We start from the raw sequence: 18757 nt of genomic DNA on the forward strand, positions 1-18757 counted from the left end.
TTGGAGTATCTCAGACATGTCAGGGGTTGGCAGGGTTGACTGCTTCATAGATTATAGGTGGAAAACGGATGGATGGAAACATTCTCTACATTTGTGGCAGTTGAAAATACACTTTTAGAAACATATCTACTGCACTGAAAGATTGTGAAGTTTGTTAGCCTGAAATGAAATGAAAATAACAACTTCACGCTGACGTCAAACTATAAACCAGTTTCAAGAAATAATGAATAGTTGACACAAAACCAGTGAACTGACCCTAATGAACATTCACATAAAACAAATAAAAATAGCTAAAATTTATCTCAAAGAATACATCTCATCATATCAGTTACATCAAATGGTAAACTTGTGACACTGGACAGATGTCACCATTACACAAGAACAACCATTCATTGGACGCTTTATTCTGTGAGGCACTGTACAGCTACCACATGTCCTGGGGCAAGTAAGTACATTTTAATCACTTGACAGTCACACAGAGACATTTAGTATTTCCCAGTATTTGGAACAAGACTAGAAAATAACTGGCGTCACCACTTCCAAAGCCTGACATGAATAGACACAGTTTCTCCATTGCCAAGCCATTTACGATGTAACATGTGGTTAGTTCCTTCTTGAGCATCTAATGTAGCGTAGCTCTGCACAAATGCACCAAGTGCTGCTTCAAAAACAGCAAAAACAGAGCAAACATTGTTCTCCATAAGGAATTCTTAATTATGTGAATCTTCCTAAAGGGGGTAGACATAAGGCAGACCAAGACCAAGGCTATTTTTTTAAGGACATCCTCAATACTGCTCAGAGTCAAACATAATATAATCTTGGACCTCAGATGACAGGCTTCCCAAGAATTCCAATGATGAGAACACATGACCAAGACACTGATGGCTTGTTTTGTTTGAGGCTAGCCCATCTACATAAAGCTTCCCATCACAGCAGCCTTGTACCGAACTGGAGGTGACCCGGTAATCTTCAAAGAATTCAAGTCTGACATGTTCTGGAAACAGATCACCGCATGCTATCTCGCGCGTTTGCTTTGATACGAGCGAGCTTCACAAGCCGCAGCAATTTAAACTGACTTTGCTGTAGCAACCCGTCGGTGTTATTCAAATACAGTGTAACTGATTGCACCCCGGGGGCACACCTGGAAGCAATATTCTAATTAAGTTAATCTGTGAAATCCTGACAATGTGGGTGTTCAGGTGGCTGGTAATCTGATGTGAAAGGAGTCTTTGTTTTCCTTGGGAAGATACGGGAGGAGCTGGCACCTGTTTCACTAAAATGTTGCAGAAAATTATCACTGTCGAGTTATCCTGAGTGCAGGCAATTACAAATGACAGTGTTTGTCTTTCTCCTCATGGAACCCAATTTTAACACCGTCGCCTTTTTTTCCCCTGCTTTTGGTGATGGCCTGTCAAATTATTTTTTTCTCCCCCCATTCTTCTCCTTTTCCTCTGCAATTTGATATGGATGATTTGCAACTCTCATCACCTAGATTATGGTAAAATGTGTTTCTGAGGGAATGAGAGGGTCAGCACTGCTATAGCCTTTATCCAGATGTTATTTTCTTCTTGCACTCTTGTAGAATACCTGCATATCAAGAATGTCTCTTCAAAGAATCCACGATAGTCAAACTTGTTTTGGAATTCTGATGTTGTTCAGTTAAATTTCATATTGGCCACAAGTGACAACTTTTGTTTAACACATCATTAGAACGATAGGAAATATCAACTTACCTTTGGGTCTCCATTTTGACTTAGATATCAAAGATTTAGTTTGAAATATTTACTATTTCATTACTGTCTTTAATGAAGTATTTAGCTGGTGGGTTTTCTACTAGTGTGATTTTACACTGATTGCTCTCATGTACTTTATGTTCTTGTGTCCCATTGTCTCAGTCCTGTCACGTGTCGCTTACTGATGCTAAGCTAATGTTAGCTAGTAGCAACTTAAGAGAAATATTTAAGCTTATATATGGATATTATGAAAACAAATCATTTTTAAGCTCCACTGCCGACCTGTATTGATTACTTCTTCGGTGCACCCTAAAGTTTAAGTTCGCATTATGTGGTTTTGTACTGCAGGAACTCCTTGCAGGGGCAAGTTAGTGAGAATATTTTTCAGGAACGGTGCCATAATCAGTCCTTTCAGCCTTTCTGTTTCTAGTGTGGTCTAAAATCCGACAGCTTTGACTGTGGCGCTAACTCCAAGCATGCCAAAGCAATGATGAATTCTGTTTCCTGGACGCAACTCTAGTTTATGAGCAAATATAGAACAAAAGAGATTTGTTGTGTTAGCCCATTTGGAGAATTCTATGTTGTTGATGTGATGTTTGAGAGAAGAAGACTGCTACTCAATGAGGACATTAAAAAGGCAATGAAAAAGGTACTTGTTGTCCTCTACAGTTTTTCAGGGCAGCTCAGAAGTATCTAACCTGCAGTTGGTACTTTTTTCACACCCCAAACAAAAAACAGCCTAAAAGATGTTCTACAGGGCAGTTCCTGAAGTCAGAACACGCAAACGGGTTTGGACCGCCATACAACAGCCTGCAAGGTCCTGCAGTGAAAACCAGTTTATTGTTTCAAATCTATGTTAAAATAATACTAATGTGCCGATATGTTCATTGAATTATTATTTTTGATTGTTGTAAAGGTTCTTCCTGTTCATTCTGGTCATAAAGCGATTGCTTCCTGAAATCATTTCAATATAATTTGGAATTGGTTCCTTTTCACTTCCGCTGAAACTGTTTTACAGCCACTTTCAATTTTCAGTATACAGACAATAGGAATGATTATAGTGACCATAACTCTGTCAGTATGCATGAGGACAGGTCAGCATTGTTTTGAGGTAAACTTGAAAAAATGGACATCATGAGTGAAGTGAGAATGAACATAAGAACTGAGAGAACAGTTTAAAAGGGACACGAAAAAGGACACAAGAGATCTAGGAGTGAAAATCAATAGTTGCACACAGGATAATTTGGTGATTTGTGTTGTTTTAAAAATTTAATTCATTTGCAGCATAATTTTTTCTGTCGGTGATTTGGGATTAATAGTTCAGGTATCATGCTGAGCTAACTGTTGTTGTTTTAATACTTACAGTACAGTGTATTGAGTGTGTAACTCACAGTAAGTACAAAGTACCTTGTAATAACAGTGACATTATGACAGTGTTTTTAAAAGATGTCTCACAAGCTAACAATGCTGCTTCATGACACACTAATAATAAGAGTATGAAAGGAATGTGAAGCTGCAATCAGGCCCTTGGACTGTGTAGTAATTGACACACAACTCAACAATCAGACAGCTGAACACTTGGCTGCTGTGTCTAGTAGTCCACCATGTCTTGAAATGCATCCCAGTGCACCTAAACTGGCTAAAAGAACCAGTGCCAAACACCAAATATGGAGCTGCTTTTCTGAACAGACTGGCTGACACCTTACCAATAACACAGCTGAGTTTCTGCAAAACTGCCAAAGCACTGCTTGTTTTTTGTCTTCTCTTTGTTTTAGCAGTGTTGTTCAGCATCATAGTATCAAACTTTTATGGTATTAAATGTCAAAATTTGTGACACTATATAGAACTGTTATAAGTCTCAAGTAACTGTGCGGAGGGGAAAACAAAACCCTGAAAAGGAAACACTTGGAGAGCTTCCCTCCGACTTTACTTCCCTCTCTACCCCCCACAGTGATGCCAGGGAGCCGTATGGAGACTGACAGGTCTGCTACGTCTCTCTGTCGTGTCAACTAGCTAGCGCCCTCGGTTCCTTCTCGCTTCAATGAAGAGATAAAAGCCTATTGACTTGCCAGGCTACAGTTAATGCAAATTGGGCCTGCTATCAATGTATTATTTATAGGGAGAGCTGGAGACATTTCCACAGAACTGGGAGCTAAGCTTACAGGAGATTAGGCATGCTATCTCATTCATTTACCAGGGAGTAATTGCTAAACTGTGCAGGAATTAGGATGCGCGAGGTTCCCCAAAGGCATTTCATCTTGTAACCAGGTGGATGCCATCAGCCAACCACCTCTAAGTCTGCGACAAACAAATACACAGAGGTGAAACTGATAGACTACATCTGTTCGACTGTCAAATGCTTAACTTGATGACATCACTGCGAAAATGTATGCAGTTCTTGAAGCACATCGAGATGCTGACAATGATTTGAGACTTGCGGAGGTGATGCCATATTTACTCACTGTTAGCAAACAGTTTTAAAGCAATGTTCATCAACGTTGTACACTGTCTCATTGGGTTGTTCTCCATGAATTCACCCACCCAGAAATTGAAACCACACAAGTGAGCAGCTGACATGTCTGGTTGCCACCTTTGAATAATTTAAGGAACAGAGGCACTTTGTGAAACAGTGCTGCAATTACCAACTATCATAATATTTATTTATCGACTATTTTCTCAAACAACGTTGGTTGTTTGGTGTATATAATGTCAGGAAATGGTGAAAAATGTTTCCTACAGTTCAAGATGATATACTTGTTTTTTATACCACTTAAAGTCATAGAGGAGTAAAGAAAGGCAACAGTAAATATTCAGAAAATATTTACAGAGAGTTTAGATGAATACATCCCCCAGGAATAATCAAAACAGTTGTCAATTAATTTATTAGCTGACAACTAATCAATTCACTGCTTAAACTTTCCACCTCTATTATGAAACAAACTGCAAACTGCAACAATTCACATTGTTAACGAACCTTCTCAGTTTTTAAGTTCAAAACTCATTCATGTTAAACTGAAATGACCACATAAGAGGCTTAGATATTGCTATCTAGTATATTAGACAAACAGGCTGATAGAGCTGATATGTGCCATGTGATTAGATTAAAGGCGAAGACATTGTGGTTACTGTATTTAGAACATGCTATGATCAAGGCTCGAAGGCATATGTATGGCATATTCTGGCACAAAATGTTCCAAAAATAATAGGTGCCTTTTTTCGCTCAAGACAGCAAACTAACACTGAAAATCAGTTTGTTCCTGTGCTGCATTTTTCCTTGTCACTTTCTTGCCACGTACGATGCAAATGATCAACAGTGGAGCGACCGGCAGTGTCTTTTACCCCCGATCTTTTTTCTCGAACAACACACTATGACTGTCTCCCTTCTTTAGTTGAGAGCTCAAATTTGTTATTCACAACTCCCAGCCACTTCATGTGGCGGGGGAATAAACACAGGAAAAGCAGTCCTACCTTGTCGTCAATGTCACTCTCGCTGTCACACTGTAACAGAAAAGAGACAGACACAGGAAATATAAGGAATTATTCATTTGGTTCCCCCCAGTAGCATAATCAGTGCAGATGTTATTTTTGTGTGCAACCTCTCTTTCACTGTCAGCTTCAGTGCAAACGGCAGAGGATGAAGAGGAAAAGGAGAGTGTGGTAGTCTAAGAGAGTTTTTCAAGTTTCAAAAGGAGCACAGCCACACAGAACACCATTCTGGTGTTTCTGTTGCAAATTCAATGCTGTAAATTTGAAAAAGATGAAAAAAAAATGAATAACACTATACACAGAGTTCTATTATAAAGAGCCTGTTCAGTGACTCTGCATTCAGCTGCAGCTTGTCATTTAGCCTTTTAAGTGTGCTTTAAAATTGGACGATAGCATCTCAAGGACACAGAGAGCTTAGGTTCTTTGAATTCTCCAATGCAGTGCCTATTAAGTGTGGTATTTCAAATCTGCCTCATGACAAGCCGGTCTTTAATTTGTATGTCAGACTTCTATGGGGATAAAGGAAATGAATAACAAGAGAAGTTGCATTCTGAAATATGCCTTGTCTAGCAGAGCCAAAGGCCAAATCAGCTTCTATTCAGTAAAGAAGGGAAATGGTTTGTCTTCAGCACTTCAAATTTTTATGTAGTTTCATCATTCAAATATGCAGTGATCAGGCTCAAATATCTCCAGGAGAGAAAAGAAAAAAGAAAACAAAAAAAGGGAGAAAAAAAGTCAACCCTTGTCACTGTCAAACAGACGATGAGGATGCTGCAGATACTGAGAGCCCTGGCCTTTCATTCCAGGTATGTTCATTGGCAGAAATCTCTTTTCAGCAAATAACAGAAACTTGATTAAACTCACACAAATCCTGGAAATTATATTCACCTCTCGTCTAAAATGATGTGTAAAGTTTAGATAAAGTCACTAACCCGAACTAACAGTTTTTGTGGGATTTTTATTACCACATTCCACAACTTAAATCCTACTCACAAGACCCTTGCTTCCATTTCTCACATTCATTTGTCACTAAATGCTCTTGGCTGGTAACTCCCCCTCCCGAGACAATAGATTGTGAAGTTGTGGAAACAGGAGTGGTTGAGCTACAGGCCAGTCCCACTGGACCTCACAGCAGGATGCATGAGGGGCAAAGCAATTCAAGCAAAGAGCGACATAGAGAGAGAGAGAGAGAGAAAGGGAGAGACGGTCCCCACTGAAAAACTGCCTTCAACCTGTCAATTAAGTCCCTGTGGCAACATATTTAAGTGGACCCTCTTTATTTTGTTTGACTCCCTTTCAGAGCGGGGTACAATGAGGAGGGAGCTGGGTCAGTGGAGGCACAGCGGCCCTTTGTTGTGAGTGCGGTGGGTCCAAATGTATAATTAAGTAACGAGAGTTATCAGAGCAAGGGCTCAGTGGCCAAGATCTCTCAGGAGAGGAGAATGGGGGCATGTGTGTGAGTAGGGGGGTTCCTGCCCCATGATTCATCCTACCATACAAAGACAAGAGATACAGCAGGAGTCCACACTGGCAGAAGTTTGAAGTGAAAAACAATGTGACTCAACCCTTTAGGAGGGGGGATTGTGCTTGCATCGCTAGCAACAGCATAACAACTCCAAGAAACGGTTGGGCTCCTATTGTTCATATTTGAATATTCTTATACAAGACAAATACACCTGTGGAAGGACAAATAATCATAAGAAAAAGTAGGTAGAAAGTGTTGGCTTTATGACATATTTGGAAAAGTAAAACAGTGTCTACAGATAAAGGGTGTTATCAAGAAAACTGGAGACAGTACCTAATCTAAATTTGGAAAGTCTCCCCTTCACCCTAGTCTTCCTGTGCCATGACACACTGCTCCCAGCACTCCTGCCACATTTGGAACATTGCTTGGAAGCCCCGTTCTGTATTCATGTCAAACAATATCATCAGTAGGCATTGGCTCTCCTCCACTGTGTCAAAATGGTAACTCTTCAACCTGGATTTCGTTTTGGGGAAGATTATTGTGTTGATGCATCCAAAAAGTGACCATAACTCCAACAAATGTGAAAATGTTGGCACAATCACACTTGCCATACTTCAGAACGCTTGTGCAAAACTTGGCACTGACAATCCGACCCTGGGGAACAACCCTGTGAATGATGCTGTTGGTTGTGCTCCTGACCTGATGCACCTTCTCAGATTTGGAGACTATAGGCTTCCAGTGAAACGCCGCTGTTTGGTCTCGGGTCGTAGCCATAGAAACAACACGTGTGACCAGTGATGATTCCTAGCATGAAGGTTCGGTCAGCTTGACATAGTATGTGATGTTTACTCTCTGGGCAAATTTGTGGTCCGTGGTGAAATCGTTAAAGTGCAGTTGCAAGTGATCAGACAGGGATAAGAATGGCAGGAGCACTGGGAGTGGTGTATTGTTGCACTAGAAGACTACTTCAAAGGAGAGAGGCAAAATTAAATCAGGTATGGTTTTACCATTCATATTCTCAAAACGACTTAATTGTACTTTGCAGTTGAATAACTTGAAAAATTTACTTTTTTTCACTGATTCAACAAAAATACCAATATACAGAATACTCCTCTGTGAATACTTGTCCACCTGTCTTTGGTTTACGGAAATTTTGACCATCCCTACTGTCTGAGCTGTTTGAGGGCTTTTTTTGCATGTACTGCCCCTTCCAAATCTCATTTCAATGGAATTCTGGGATTTGACTGGGCCGTTCCATAATCTTTCATTTCTTCTTTCTGAGTCATTCCTTGCCCAGTTCCTGAGGCAAGACAGCAGCTTTAAGCCACATAATTCCCACCACTATGTGAGGGTTTTTCTCTGGAATAGTTATCTTTGGTCCCCAGTAAACATGTCTGCTGTTACTGTAGTCAAACTACTCCATCTTTGATTCTATCTCTATGTCCAGCATATTTTTTCTAAAAAGTCTGCTTTTAGCCTACATGTTCAATGACAAACTTCAGTTTTGCCCAAATGTTCTTTTTGGACAGAAAACATTTTTTTATTTTATTTTATTTTTTTTTGGCACACTTCCCATAGAGGTCAAATTTCTTTAATCTCTTTCTGGTTGTAGACAAATGCACTTTGTCACCAACAGCTGCTAGAGCTGCCTGAAGATCCTGTGCTGAAATGTGAGGTTCCTGGAGACTTGTGTTTGTCTGCTCTTCCTCTTGAACTCAACAAATTGCCAGCCACCTGAAACCTATGCCACTTGTAGAGGATTTTCTGTATGATGGGATGATTTATTCAAATAATCCTTCACCAGACTCACAGGCATCCATAGCTTTTTTTTAAACCTTAGAGATCTCTTTAGATCCTTACATGATGACATCACATACTTCAGTAACAAAGAACAGCAGGCCCTGGATGTCAGACGTTTCAGTAACACAGCTACCACCTGTCAACTGTCTAAGGAGGTTCAAATCATTGGCATCTAATCTTGAACACTTGAAATTTAGTTGAAAGATGAAAAAAAGGATTGAGCACCAAATGTTTGCTTGTCCATATATTATACGCCAAAATAAAACCAACAACTTCCTTGAGATTTAGTTCCACTGCACATGACTGAATACAGAAAAAATCTAGTACCAGACTGTCTACTAGCTGATGTTATTCTTGTCCATTAGCATAATATAAATCATGCCACTGAAAATGGCGAAAGGAATGGCCTGACAGCAAAAATCTTTGTTGGAGTATGCCTGAAAGAGAGAGTATTTAAAAGAATATTTAAAATGCCATACAAAATGATGTAGTGTCTTTGTTCCACATGTACAAAAGAATCAAGGCTTACTCAAAAGGAACCTAAGGTTGGGGCTATAGCCTCCAACACGGTGGTCATGGGTTCGAATCCAGGTTCTCCTCCCCATGTTTCCTGTCTTTCTCTCTCCACTGTCCTATATGATAAAGCCTGAAAGGCCCGAAAAATAACTTTAAAAAAAAGTAACCTAAGGTGACCCCCTGAAAGATGATTAGTTAAATCATCTGCTGGAAGTGTCAGTCAGCTAAAATTTTACAGGTTTTCTTTGATCTGTCAATGTGCATCACAACAACAGGGTAAAACGGATGGTAGTTTATGAAAATGCAAGCTTTATAAACCAAGCCAGCTATACATATATCTCAAAAGAAGTCAAAAGAACAAAAGTAGTATGGTGCTATTTTGAACCTTCAAATGACAACCTTAAGTTAAATACAAATTGTGAATGCAATAATTTGCTTATAATTCAACAGCATTTAACAAACAAACCGTTTAAATGGTGTTCCAAAGCAGGGAATATTATACATTTTAAAAATCTGTTTCATTTGTTTATTCGTTTGCACATTGTTGTAATATTTAAACATCTGTGGGCTTGTTGTCTCATTGTTCTGATATGGTATCCCTTGAAATATATCAGCATTTCAAATAGGCTGCCATTCAAATCTTGCATCACGTGCAGCTGTCTTTTATTGATTTTAAAATGCTCAGAAGTGTGTTCCCAAGACTCGGAAGCATTTGACCATTTTAATGTGGTCGAAGTCATTACTGAAATTCATGCCAACTGATTTTATGATTGCCAGATATGAAAAAAAGGAATGAACAATCAAATCATCACAATGGACAGCCAAATTCCCAATAGCAGCCCTGGTAATGACAACAATAAATTATAATTCTTCACTAGCTTTCATTAATAGCATGTACTGGAAAATTGAAAACAAAATATTGGCTGCATTTATACACGACATGTCCTCTTGTTTTCTCTTCGGAAATATTCACAAACCTTAATTTTTGGACTTCTACTTGTCACGAGACAGTCATTACAGAGTGCAGGGCATTAAGAAAAGAAAGTGGCTTAGATTTAGTCAGTCAGGTCCCCATTCAGATGTAATTGCCAACCATTTCTATACTGCTAGTGAGACGGTACATCACAACCTGTTATCATCACCCATTTGTTCCCTCACCACTCTGGGTATTTACGGGAAAGCGAAATCACATTCACAACAATGTTTCTCTTCATCTTGATCTATGAATTACAACAAAAAGAAAAAGACCGAAAATTGATCCAATCTCCAACGTCGTTATACTCTCAGGAAATCGGTGTAAATATATTTTTAGCATGCAGCTGAACGGATGACTTCCATCTCACAGCGGTGGTGAGCTCCACTCTAATGCTGAGGACGAGTTTAAACCCTAGGTGAAGGAGATGAACAACTGGTTCGGTCTATTCCCTGGGTGCATGCTTGGCCTTGTTGTTGCAGCAGTAGCCATGACACTAGAGATGAGGCCTCACAAGGCTGAAGCTGGCGAGGAGGAAAAATAATATCAAAAGAGCACAGCATGGTGCTTATCCTTTTACAAGAAGCAAGCACTGCAGCAGAGCGTAAAGACGAATACTAGCTATGGCTCAGACAGAGACAGACAGAGACACAGCACAGCAGGAGACAGAGAGGCAGGTGGAAAGGGGGAACAAAACAACAGTAAGAACAGGCAGGGGGGATGCTATAGAGATGAAGGGATGGGCGGATGGAAGTGGTGTTAGAGCAGTTTTTGTCAGTACTGTATGTGATTGCCCTCTTGGGCTATTACACTTAGTCCAGTCAAAGGAAGGAATACAATAAAAGAACAAGATTGGCTCATGTTTAGAAGTGCATAAATGTGGTTAGAAGAGGACCACATTGTTTAGCACCCTATTCTTCTTTGCCTATCAGCACCAGGGAAACAATTTTCAGCAAGACTATACAAGAAAGCCAAATGGTGAAAATGCAAAACCACAACCCCAAACAGAAGCCTCCCCAAACAGCACGTCTGGTGGTCAGAAGGGACATTGTTAAAATCGGAGAGATATGCTGCTCACTAAGCTGCCTGACAGGAGCCAAGCCCCCAGTGGATTGTGTCTCTCATAGATGTTCACAAACCAACCCCCCCGCCCCCGCGTTAAAAAAAAAAAAAAAAAAAAATAGAAGAAAAAAGAAAAAAATCTGGCTAGCTGTTCAGAGGCAGGGAGCAAGCATCAACATCTGCACCTGGCTACCGCCAGCTACGAAGGGTAACAGGGGACCAGCTTCAGCGGATGGCTCATCCACATCCACAACCCTCCCTCCCAGCTTCCCACCTCCTCTCCAAGCCCTCCTCCCCTCAGCCAGCACATCAGACGGACGCGTTTGACATTTACACAGCTTTCAACACTTCAGAGACAGGAGATTTATTCCGCCAGCGGCCCTGGCTGGAGCCGGGCCTCGACCTGGGCTGGCCCCCATGACGACCCCGTAGCTCAGCCCTGAAATGAGGCAGGCCTGAGAAGAGGGGAGCATGAGAAAGGAAAAAAAAAAACAAAGCGGGCAGGATGGATGTCTAGATTCTCCTGGACATTTTCTCTGGCAGATTCCGATAGACGTGCAAGGGGAAGACAATAAGCGTTGCGCATCCCGGAGCACATTAAAACGACTGGCCAAATTAATCACACAGTTCCACTTGTCACACTCGGAGGACAGTCTGCCATGATTTCTGCCTCAGAGACAGAGAGAGGAGCAGAAGAGGAACTTGCCGGGCTACGCAAATGCTGGCATGGCGTCAAAGACTGTCTTCCTGAATACTGATCGCAACCCTGTACTTGCTGCAAGAATTTCAGAAAAAACAACCAAAGCAAGAGCTGCTGGCATTTAAGTGTCAGCTCGCTCTCAAAATATATAAAGTAATAAATGAGATGAATAAAAGCAGGAAAAAATATACGTAAAAAAAAATTTATGCTTCTATTCTGTCAATGCAATTTGTGATTATCAAAGTCAATGTGAGGCCTTTTAGTGTTAAATTACTCGACTTTATATGCAATGGAAAAGGAAAACACAGAAAGGGTACAAGCAGCATTCTGCTGATAATTTACCTATTGTTTCCCATTCATGGCCAAATCAATGTCGACACTGTATTGACTTGGATATATTTATTACATCCTGACAACAGTGAGACAACAGCTACTTCACCTGATCTGCTATTCAAGTGACTAAAGTGCAGAGCTACCAATGCAAAAATGTAGACATCTTCCTACTGATGGAAGAAATGGCTTCAATCTAGAAAAAAAATTCTCCAGGGACGTATACTGAGATACCCCTGATTGTAAAAGAAGACTTCTGACAAACCCAGATCTCCTAGAGTGAGAGCACACAGAGGGGGTAATGGTCCATTTAGATAGTCGAGGACCAAAGCGGTGCCGGATACTGGTGGAACAACACCAATTTTCTCCCGCAATTTCCCTCCTGCAGATGCTGGGATGAGGTGTGGGGACGTAAGCGCCGTGGCCATTCTGATGGGGCGTGGATGCAGAGAGTCAGGTCCACTGGGGGGACCTCCTGCTAGGCCTGATCATCAGCAGGGTACCTGAAAGTCTCTTTGGCTTCGTGGCAAAGGGTGAGGCATTACTTCAACTCATCCTCAATAATTTATCAGCAGGATTTTTTTGGTTGTTGCACGTTCTTATGTTCTCACCTTCTGCAATGAGTCACTGCAAATCTGTGGAGGCGGTGTGTTCATGTGTGCTTACAAATGTGTAAACATATAAGTGGGCTGAAATAACATCAAAATAGTCATATAAATAAATAAATCCCTTTTCATGCTTCACATAGCCTTACAATTTCATGCCTACTGTGCACCTAAATGGGGTTACACTAAAAAAAAGCTTTGGGAACTTGCTGTATTAATATTAGGGTTTATCTGGCTCACATAGCAACGAATGCGCTACTGCATTTAACTCTCTCGACCACTGAGAGAAAAAAAAATCAAGTGATTGCTCTTGACCCCACTAGCTACATGTGAAAGCAACACCAAGCAAACTGATTTGATCACAGGATCAAATCCATACAGCCATTTGACCCTTCACCTCCCCAGCAGGCAGCATGGGAAGTCAGCTGATTACCCAGGGTCAGCCTCGGAGCTCTGGATTAGGAAAGTATTGATCCCAGTGAAGATGTAGAGCCCACAGGGAATGAGATTGAGAGAAAAAGCTCTGCCGGGCAGAAATGATATCGACCAGCAGGCCTAGACAGGCTCTCACGCAAAACCATATTTGAGCTTGGGACCTCGGAGTTGGCTGTGCAAACAGAGACGGCTTCAGCAAAAGCTTCTTTCACAGAGGCCCATTGAGAGAGGACAGAGAGAATGAGAGAGAAGGAGGATTGAAGAAGACAAGCTCAGAGAAATGCTCTTTGCATTAGGCAGACACACAGAGGCCTCTGGTTTAGAGCTGACACACTTAAGGGAAGAGTCAGCGGGGGCCATGTAAATCAAGACAGGGTGAGGAAAGATATAGTTGTGACCCGGGGCCAAGCTAAGCAGACTTCAACATTACCCAGAATCCATGTAAACAGCAGTGAGACCGAGCTGCACTCTGTTCACTTCCATGCAAAGTAGGTGGTGAGGTCAAGGAGGAAAAGGGGGTGAGGGGGTGTGGTACACAGACAGATTGATGGTGATAGCACTGTGGATAAACTTGAAGAGTTGTCCCTGTTCCTCACTAAATTAAAGGACTGCCTTGTCCTCTCCAACAAGAAATCCCTCAACCTTTGCTTTCAGCGAAACCCTGGGGGAGTGACAGAGCTGGCTGGGCTGCTGGTGCGATCCCTGGAGCAGTTTGGTGAGGGAAAAACAGACAGTAATGGCAGATGTATGAGAGAAGAGGGAGCATTTATTCAGCTCAGAGAGAAAGAAGAAAACTGCCAGAAACCTGAAGGGACAGGAAATACACAACTGTGTTATGAATATAGTCGAGAAAGAAAAATGGGGACATAGGTAAGAGAGAAAGCGAGGAAAAAAAAGACCTACTGATTTATGTTTTTTTGCACCTTGTCTTTCATATGGCCCCCCCAGCTTTTTCTTGTCTCTGCGGACTGCGTGACTGGAGCTAGTTCGCTATCTCGCCTTCAGAGGTGAGCGCACACACATATACACACATGTACTACCCTCAGCACCTCCCAGTGTTTTGACATGGCCCCAGGCCCGCTGCTGCTGAGCTGCAGCAGCAGACACTGGGCATTGGAAATTTAAGTCGGGGCGTAGGAGAAATTAGGCGAGGAGGCAAGGAAATGGGATGTTGACTTGAACTGGCCCTGGGGGCAGCTGAGAGTCTCCCTGTGCAGCTCCGCTGGCTGCCTGACAGTTTGATGGAGCGAGTGGAGGCTTCCCCGCGGCCCGAGCCGCCGTCTCTAACACTGATGTAGCTCAGTGAGGAACAGATTGAGCCTCCAGGCATTGCTCTGTACTGCTACTCCCCTTCTCTCTCGCTCTTTCTCACTCTCTGTGCTGCTACTACTAACTCTCTCCCTCACTAATCCTGTCAAGCCACCACACACAGATATGTACACACAGTGCATATGCATATACATACTATATGTGTTCACACGAAATGGCGTACTGTATGCACTCGTAACGACACTTAGATACACAGAAATAACAGCAACACCCACAGAGAACTTGGCTCCCTCCTTCCTTCTCCTCCCTACGACAGTAATGTGATGAGCACTACAGATGCTGTTTACTGAGCTCTGGCCGACGCACAGGGGGAAGGAGGAGGAGAGGGAGGGTGGGACAGAGGAAGCGGCAGAAGGGGGTAGAGTCAGGGGGCTGGCAGGCCACAGCCATAATGAAAAGAATCTGGCGGCGGCCCACTGTGTGCTGGTCATGAGAAGCATGTGCCGCCGGGGGGCTCTACTGCTAATTTCAGGGGGCAGCCAAGCGTTTCACGCTAGACTTGTCATCGGGCCAGAGGGGGCATTCATACTGGGTGACAGCAATTGCGAGAGGGCGGGTAAGGAGTTTGGGGAGGGGGAGCAAAGGGAGAGGGTAAAAGCTTCAGCTCCCTTGCCCCTCCCTGTACCTTCTGTCCCCCCTCTGCAATGATCAAACGTTATCGTAGGCAGAGTACAGAATTACAAATGAGTGTCCTGTGGCAACGGCTGGAACCAGATTCAGATACTCTTCACTCTGTTCTCTCCTCAGGTGGCCTCGAGGGGCACACCTCATCCTCCAACTCCTGCTGTCCAAACAGGACTTGACTGGTAGTTGCATCTTCTTAGTTAACATGATAATAATAATCTGTTATGAAAGCAAGGGGGTTAGAAGCCCACAGTTTCAGACAGCGGTGGTGCATCTGTCCTCGGTCTGGGCAATATCAGCTCTCTCTCCCAAAAATGACGTCTATACAGCTAAACTGCATTCTTAATGATGTCTTTTCTGCTGGACTTCGATTAGTTGTGATGCATCACATATACATTTCAAATCAACATGTTTTTGCAATTTATTTTTATTTCTTTACGATCCACCACTTTTCTGCCAAGCAATCATATAAGAGATAGGGGGGGACTCTTCACCCTGGTAACTCGGAAAATGGAGGAGAAGCTTTGAACTTGCTGTGAACGGGTTTTATACTACCCTGAACTGCATTTTTTATACTTTAGACAGACCATTTTGGTGTCTCAACTTAACTTGTAACATGTGGTTAACATTGTCAAACAAAGCGTGATGTTTGTCTAAACCTACCCATGTAGTACTGGTTGCTAAAGTTAACTAAACAGTGAATGAAAACTAAACTCAAGTGAGTGAAAACCAAATATATGAAAAACTGTCCCACAATTCATTCAAAATAGAAGCCTTTGCCGCATCATCAAAGTCTTACTTTTTAAAGGAAAAACGCATTTATTTTGAAAATTCAAAATATAAATGAGTTTAACTGCATAGGAATGCCACTTTTGGGAGCAATATGGATGCATTCTTAATCTGCTTCCCTGTTAGTTTAATACAAATTCTGTACATATTGTGACAGTATATTTTGGAAACTGAAATGTGACACTATTTATAAATGAAATAAGCAAACAGGAACGATCCTATTTGATAATCCTGCCAATGAAATACTGCCTGCAATAGTCTGAAACTCCAACAGACAAAGAACAGACACTTCATGCGACCAAATCTCTGACGTCTGACAAACTCTGACTGTCTTACAGAATATGTCGTCATGTTGCTTAGCCCTGGTCACGCCATGTCCTTGGTCTCTTGCCATTCCCTTCATCTTTGCAGGACTGGCAGTCTGTTAGAGGTGAAATGACTGACGGGCACTTCTTTAATCAGTGGCGCTGACTGGCCTGAGGATTTGGTGTGCACTTGGGATTTATCTCACACCTCACCTAGATAAAATGAGCATAAAGTCAATTCAAATCAAGAGTTGAGACGAGAGAAAAAAGGAGCAGAGCGGCAGAACACACTGTCAGTTCAAAACCTCTACATCTTGGATGAAATTAGAGAAAGTGAGGGAGGAGAAAAGGGGAGAGCAGGCGCTACCAAGTATCGGGTTGATGCTAACAGCTGGCAGCCTCCCCCCCAAAAAAAGGCACGGCTGGCTCTAGTCTGGCAGTCAGGAGAATCAAGCGAGAGACGAGTGGGGATGAAAGGAGGAGTGTGAGAGATGGAGTCAGTAATGAAAGCTGGGTGGGTTATGGTAGATGAGTGGATGTGGGATGGGTTTGGGGGGATTCTGAAACAAGCCGTCACATGAGAGAGAAAGGAAGGGATGGGAACAGGAAAAGAGAGACACGGAGCTATGTAGAGTGAAGGAGGAGAGAGGAAAGAAGGAGGCAGCCACATTGCACACTTCAGGCTGTGAATAATTTAAAGGAGCACTGGGGAGACGAGACGAAGATGAACACAAAACACTGGCAGCGTTTGACCTAGAGCTGCAGCTACATCAGTGCACATCATAGAGTGGAGAGCTCTCTCTCGCTCTCCCTCGTCCTCCCTCCCTCTTTCTCTTTTCCCTCTTTTGCTCTTCATCTGCCTCCCTCTGTGTCGGGGAGGAAACAGCTGTACACTTTTCTTGTTTCGCCTCACATTCTATGAAACTCAACAGAATGGCTGACAACTCTGTTTCATAAGGTTCCCTCTACCTCGCTGCTCTGAGCATGTCAGAGGAGTCAGAAGAGCCTCGCGCAAAAAGCATACATGTACGTCCAGGCTATACGAGGCCATCAAAGAGGATACAGGATCCTCCTGACACTCACAGGGTTAATGATAACATCATATAATATCACAGGGAACATTTGTGCAACTTAATGGGATGAAAGGATCATCTTCAAACACTTCAAACTTGATTTGAGCCACTTTGCTGCCTTGACGTTTGTCAGTTTTAACACTCTACAGGTGTTGAGATGTTTATTAGTTGTAATGACTGATTAGATCAACTTTCTCCATCTAAATGGGATGATTTGCCTCTTATTTTATCATATGCCTTTGTTGACTGAGAATATTGTGGGTTTGTGAATGTCGGTAGGCAAATTTGATGACGTATCTTGACTGAAGGCATTATGATGGATATTTTACAGCCTTTACAGCTATTAGTAGGAACAATAATCACAGATTGTTCAGTTTTGAAAACAAATATACTTGGCAATTTATACATTTCAATATACTTATCCATTACCCAAACATTTTACCCACTGTATTTTAAGAGTAGAGACCGCAAAACTGCTCACAATTTATCTATTAACAATTTCTTTAGCATTATTTTCAGCTAGTTATGCACTCAGAGCGCTGTCTTCTGTCAAGGCCACTGCAGTATCTTGCAGTTTTAAAGAAACTGAGCTTCATCCTTTACCCACACTCAAACTCTCCACTAAGTTTCATGAAATTCAGTCTGACAAGCAAACAGGCAAAAACATGCCTCTGACAAGGCGGAGGTATGTTTTTAGTGCCCTCCTGCCCACATGAACACATGTCATAGGACACAATGCAGCGTAAAGGAGGACCACTGCGGCGAGCGACAAGAACTGGAAACCGTAGACAGCAGCAGTAAATACCAACTGCCCCACAATTAGGCACAGCGAGGTTAAACAGAGATCATTCATGCCACCTTTGTCAGGGTGCCATGAATCATCTCACCTGCCGAACTGTGTGTGTCTGTGTGTGTGTGTGTGCACGAGGAGAAAGAGCCACTGGGCATCTGTGGTGGGAGTGACAGTTGGGTGGACAGAGGGCGGTCTGATCAGCCCAGAAGGGAAGGGCCATTTATTACAGTAATTACGGAAGCGTGGGAGTAGAGAAGCTCAGATTGTAAAGGCACATTTATATGCACATATTATAAATCTCTTAATTTGGTAAAAAAAAATAACAACAGGACGCAAGTGGTGAAAAAAACAAAACAAAAGGAGATCTAAAGATGGCAACCAAACAAAACATCTCTTATTTTCTCACCCTCTCCCTCCCTCCTTTCGTCCCTCCAACACCCTCTCATTCCCTCTCTCACTGTCTCCTGCTCAGTCTGTGTGGCTGATATTAATGGGACGTCCCTTGTTTGTAAATGTGCCAAGTTGTGTGCACCACTGCAGGCTGTCTATTATAGCAGGCCTCTGGGGCACCTATTCCATATGGCGTCACATATGGCACTCAGCAGCATCAATTAATGTTGTTATAATACTGATTTTTATGAGCTCGTGTTTAACTCCTTTCCTATTTTTTTTCTACCGCTCCGACTCCTCCTCTTTGCTCCCCCTACCCTGACTGATTCTTTGATTCTTCCAACTGCCT

The 18757-nt window shown here is 42.3% G+C and overlaps 1 protein-coding gene across 10 annotated transcripts in view; it reads right to left on the reverse strand.

The window, feature by feature from the left end:
• fbrsl1 (fibrosin-like 1) overlaps nucleotides 1-18757 on the reverse strand; it is a 329368-nt gene that overhangs the window by 89571 nt on the left and 221040 nt on the right. For 9 of the 10 annotated variants that reach the window (XM_035948759.2, XM_023271541.3, XM_023271547.3 and 6 more), the window contains one exon: nucleotides 5202-5231. The exons of the other annotated variant lie outside the window; for it this stretch is intronic. In XM_035948759.2, the coding sequence (XP_035804652.1) occupies nucleotides 5202-5231 (30 nt within the window). The remainder of the gene's footprint in view (nucleotides 1-5201; nucleotides 5232-18757) is intronic. 10 annotated transcript variants of the gene reach the window in all.

This window comes from Amphiprion ocellaris, chromosome 6 (assembly GCF_022539595.1).
Source record: "Amphiprion ocellaris isolate individual 3 ecotype Okinawa chromosome 6, ASM2253959v1, whole genome shotgun sequence".
NCBI lineage: Eukaryota > Metazoa > Chordata > Actinopteri > Pomacentridae > Amphiprion > Amphiprion ocellaris.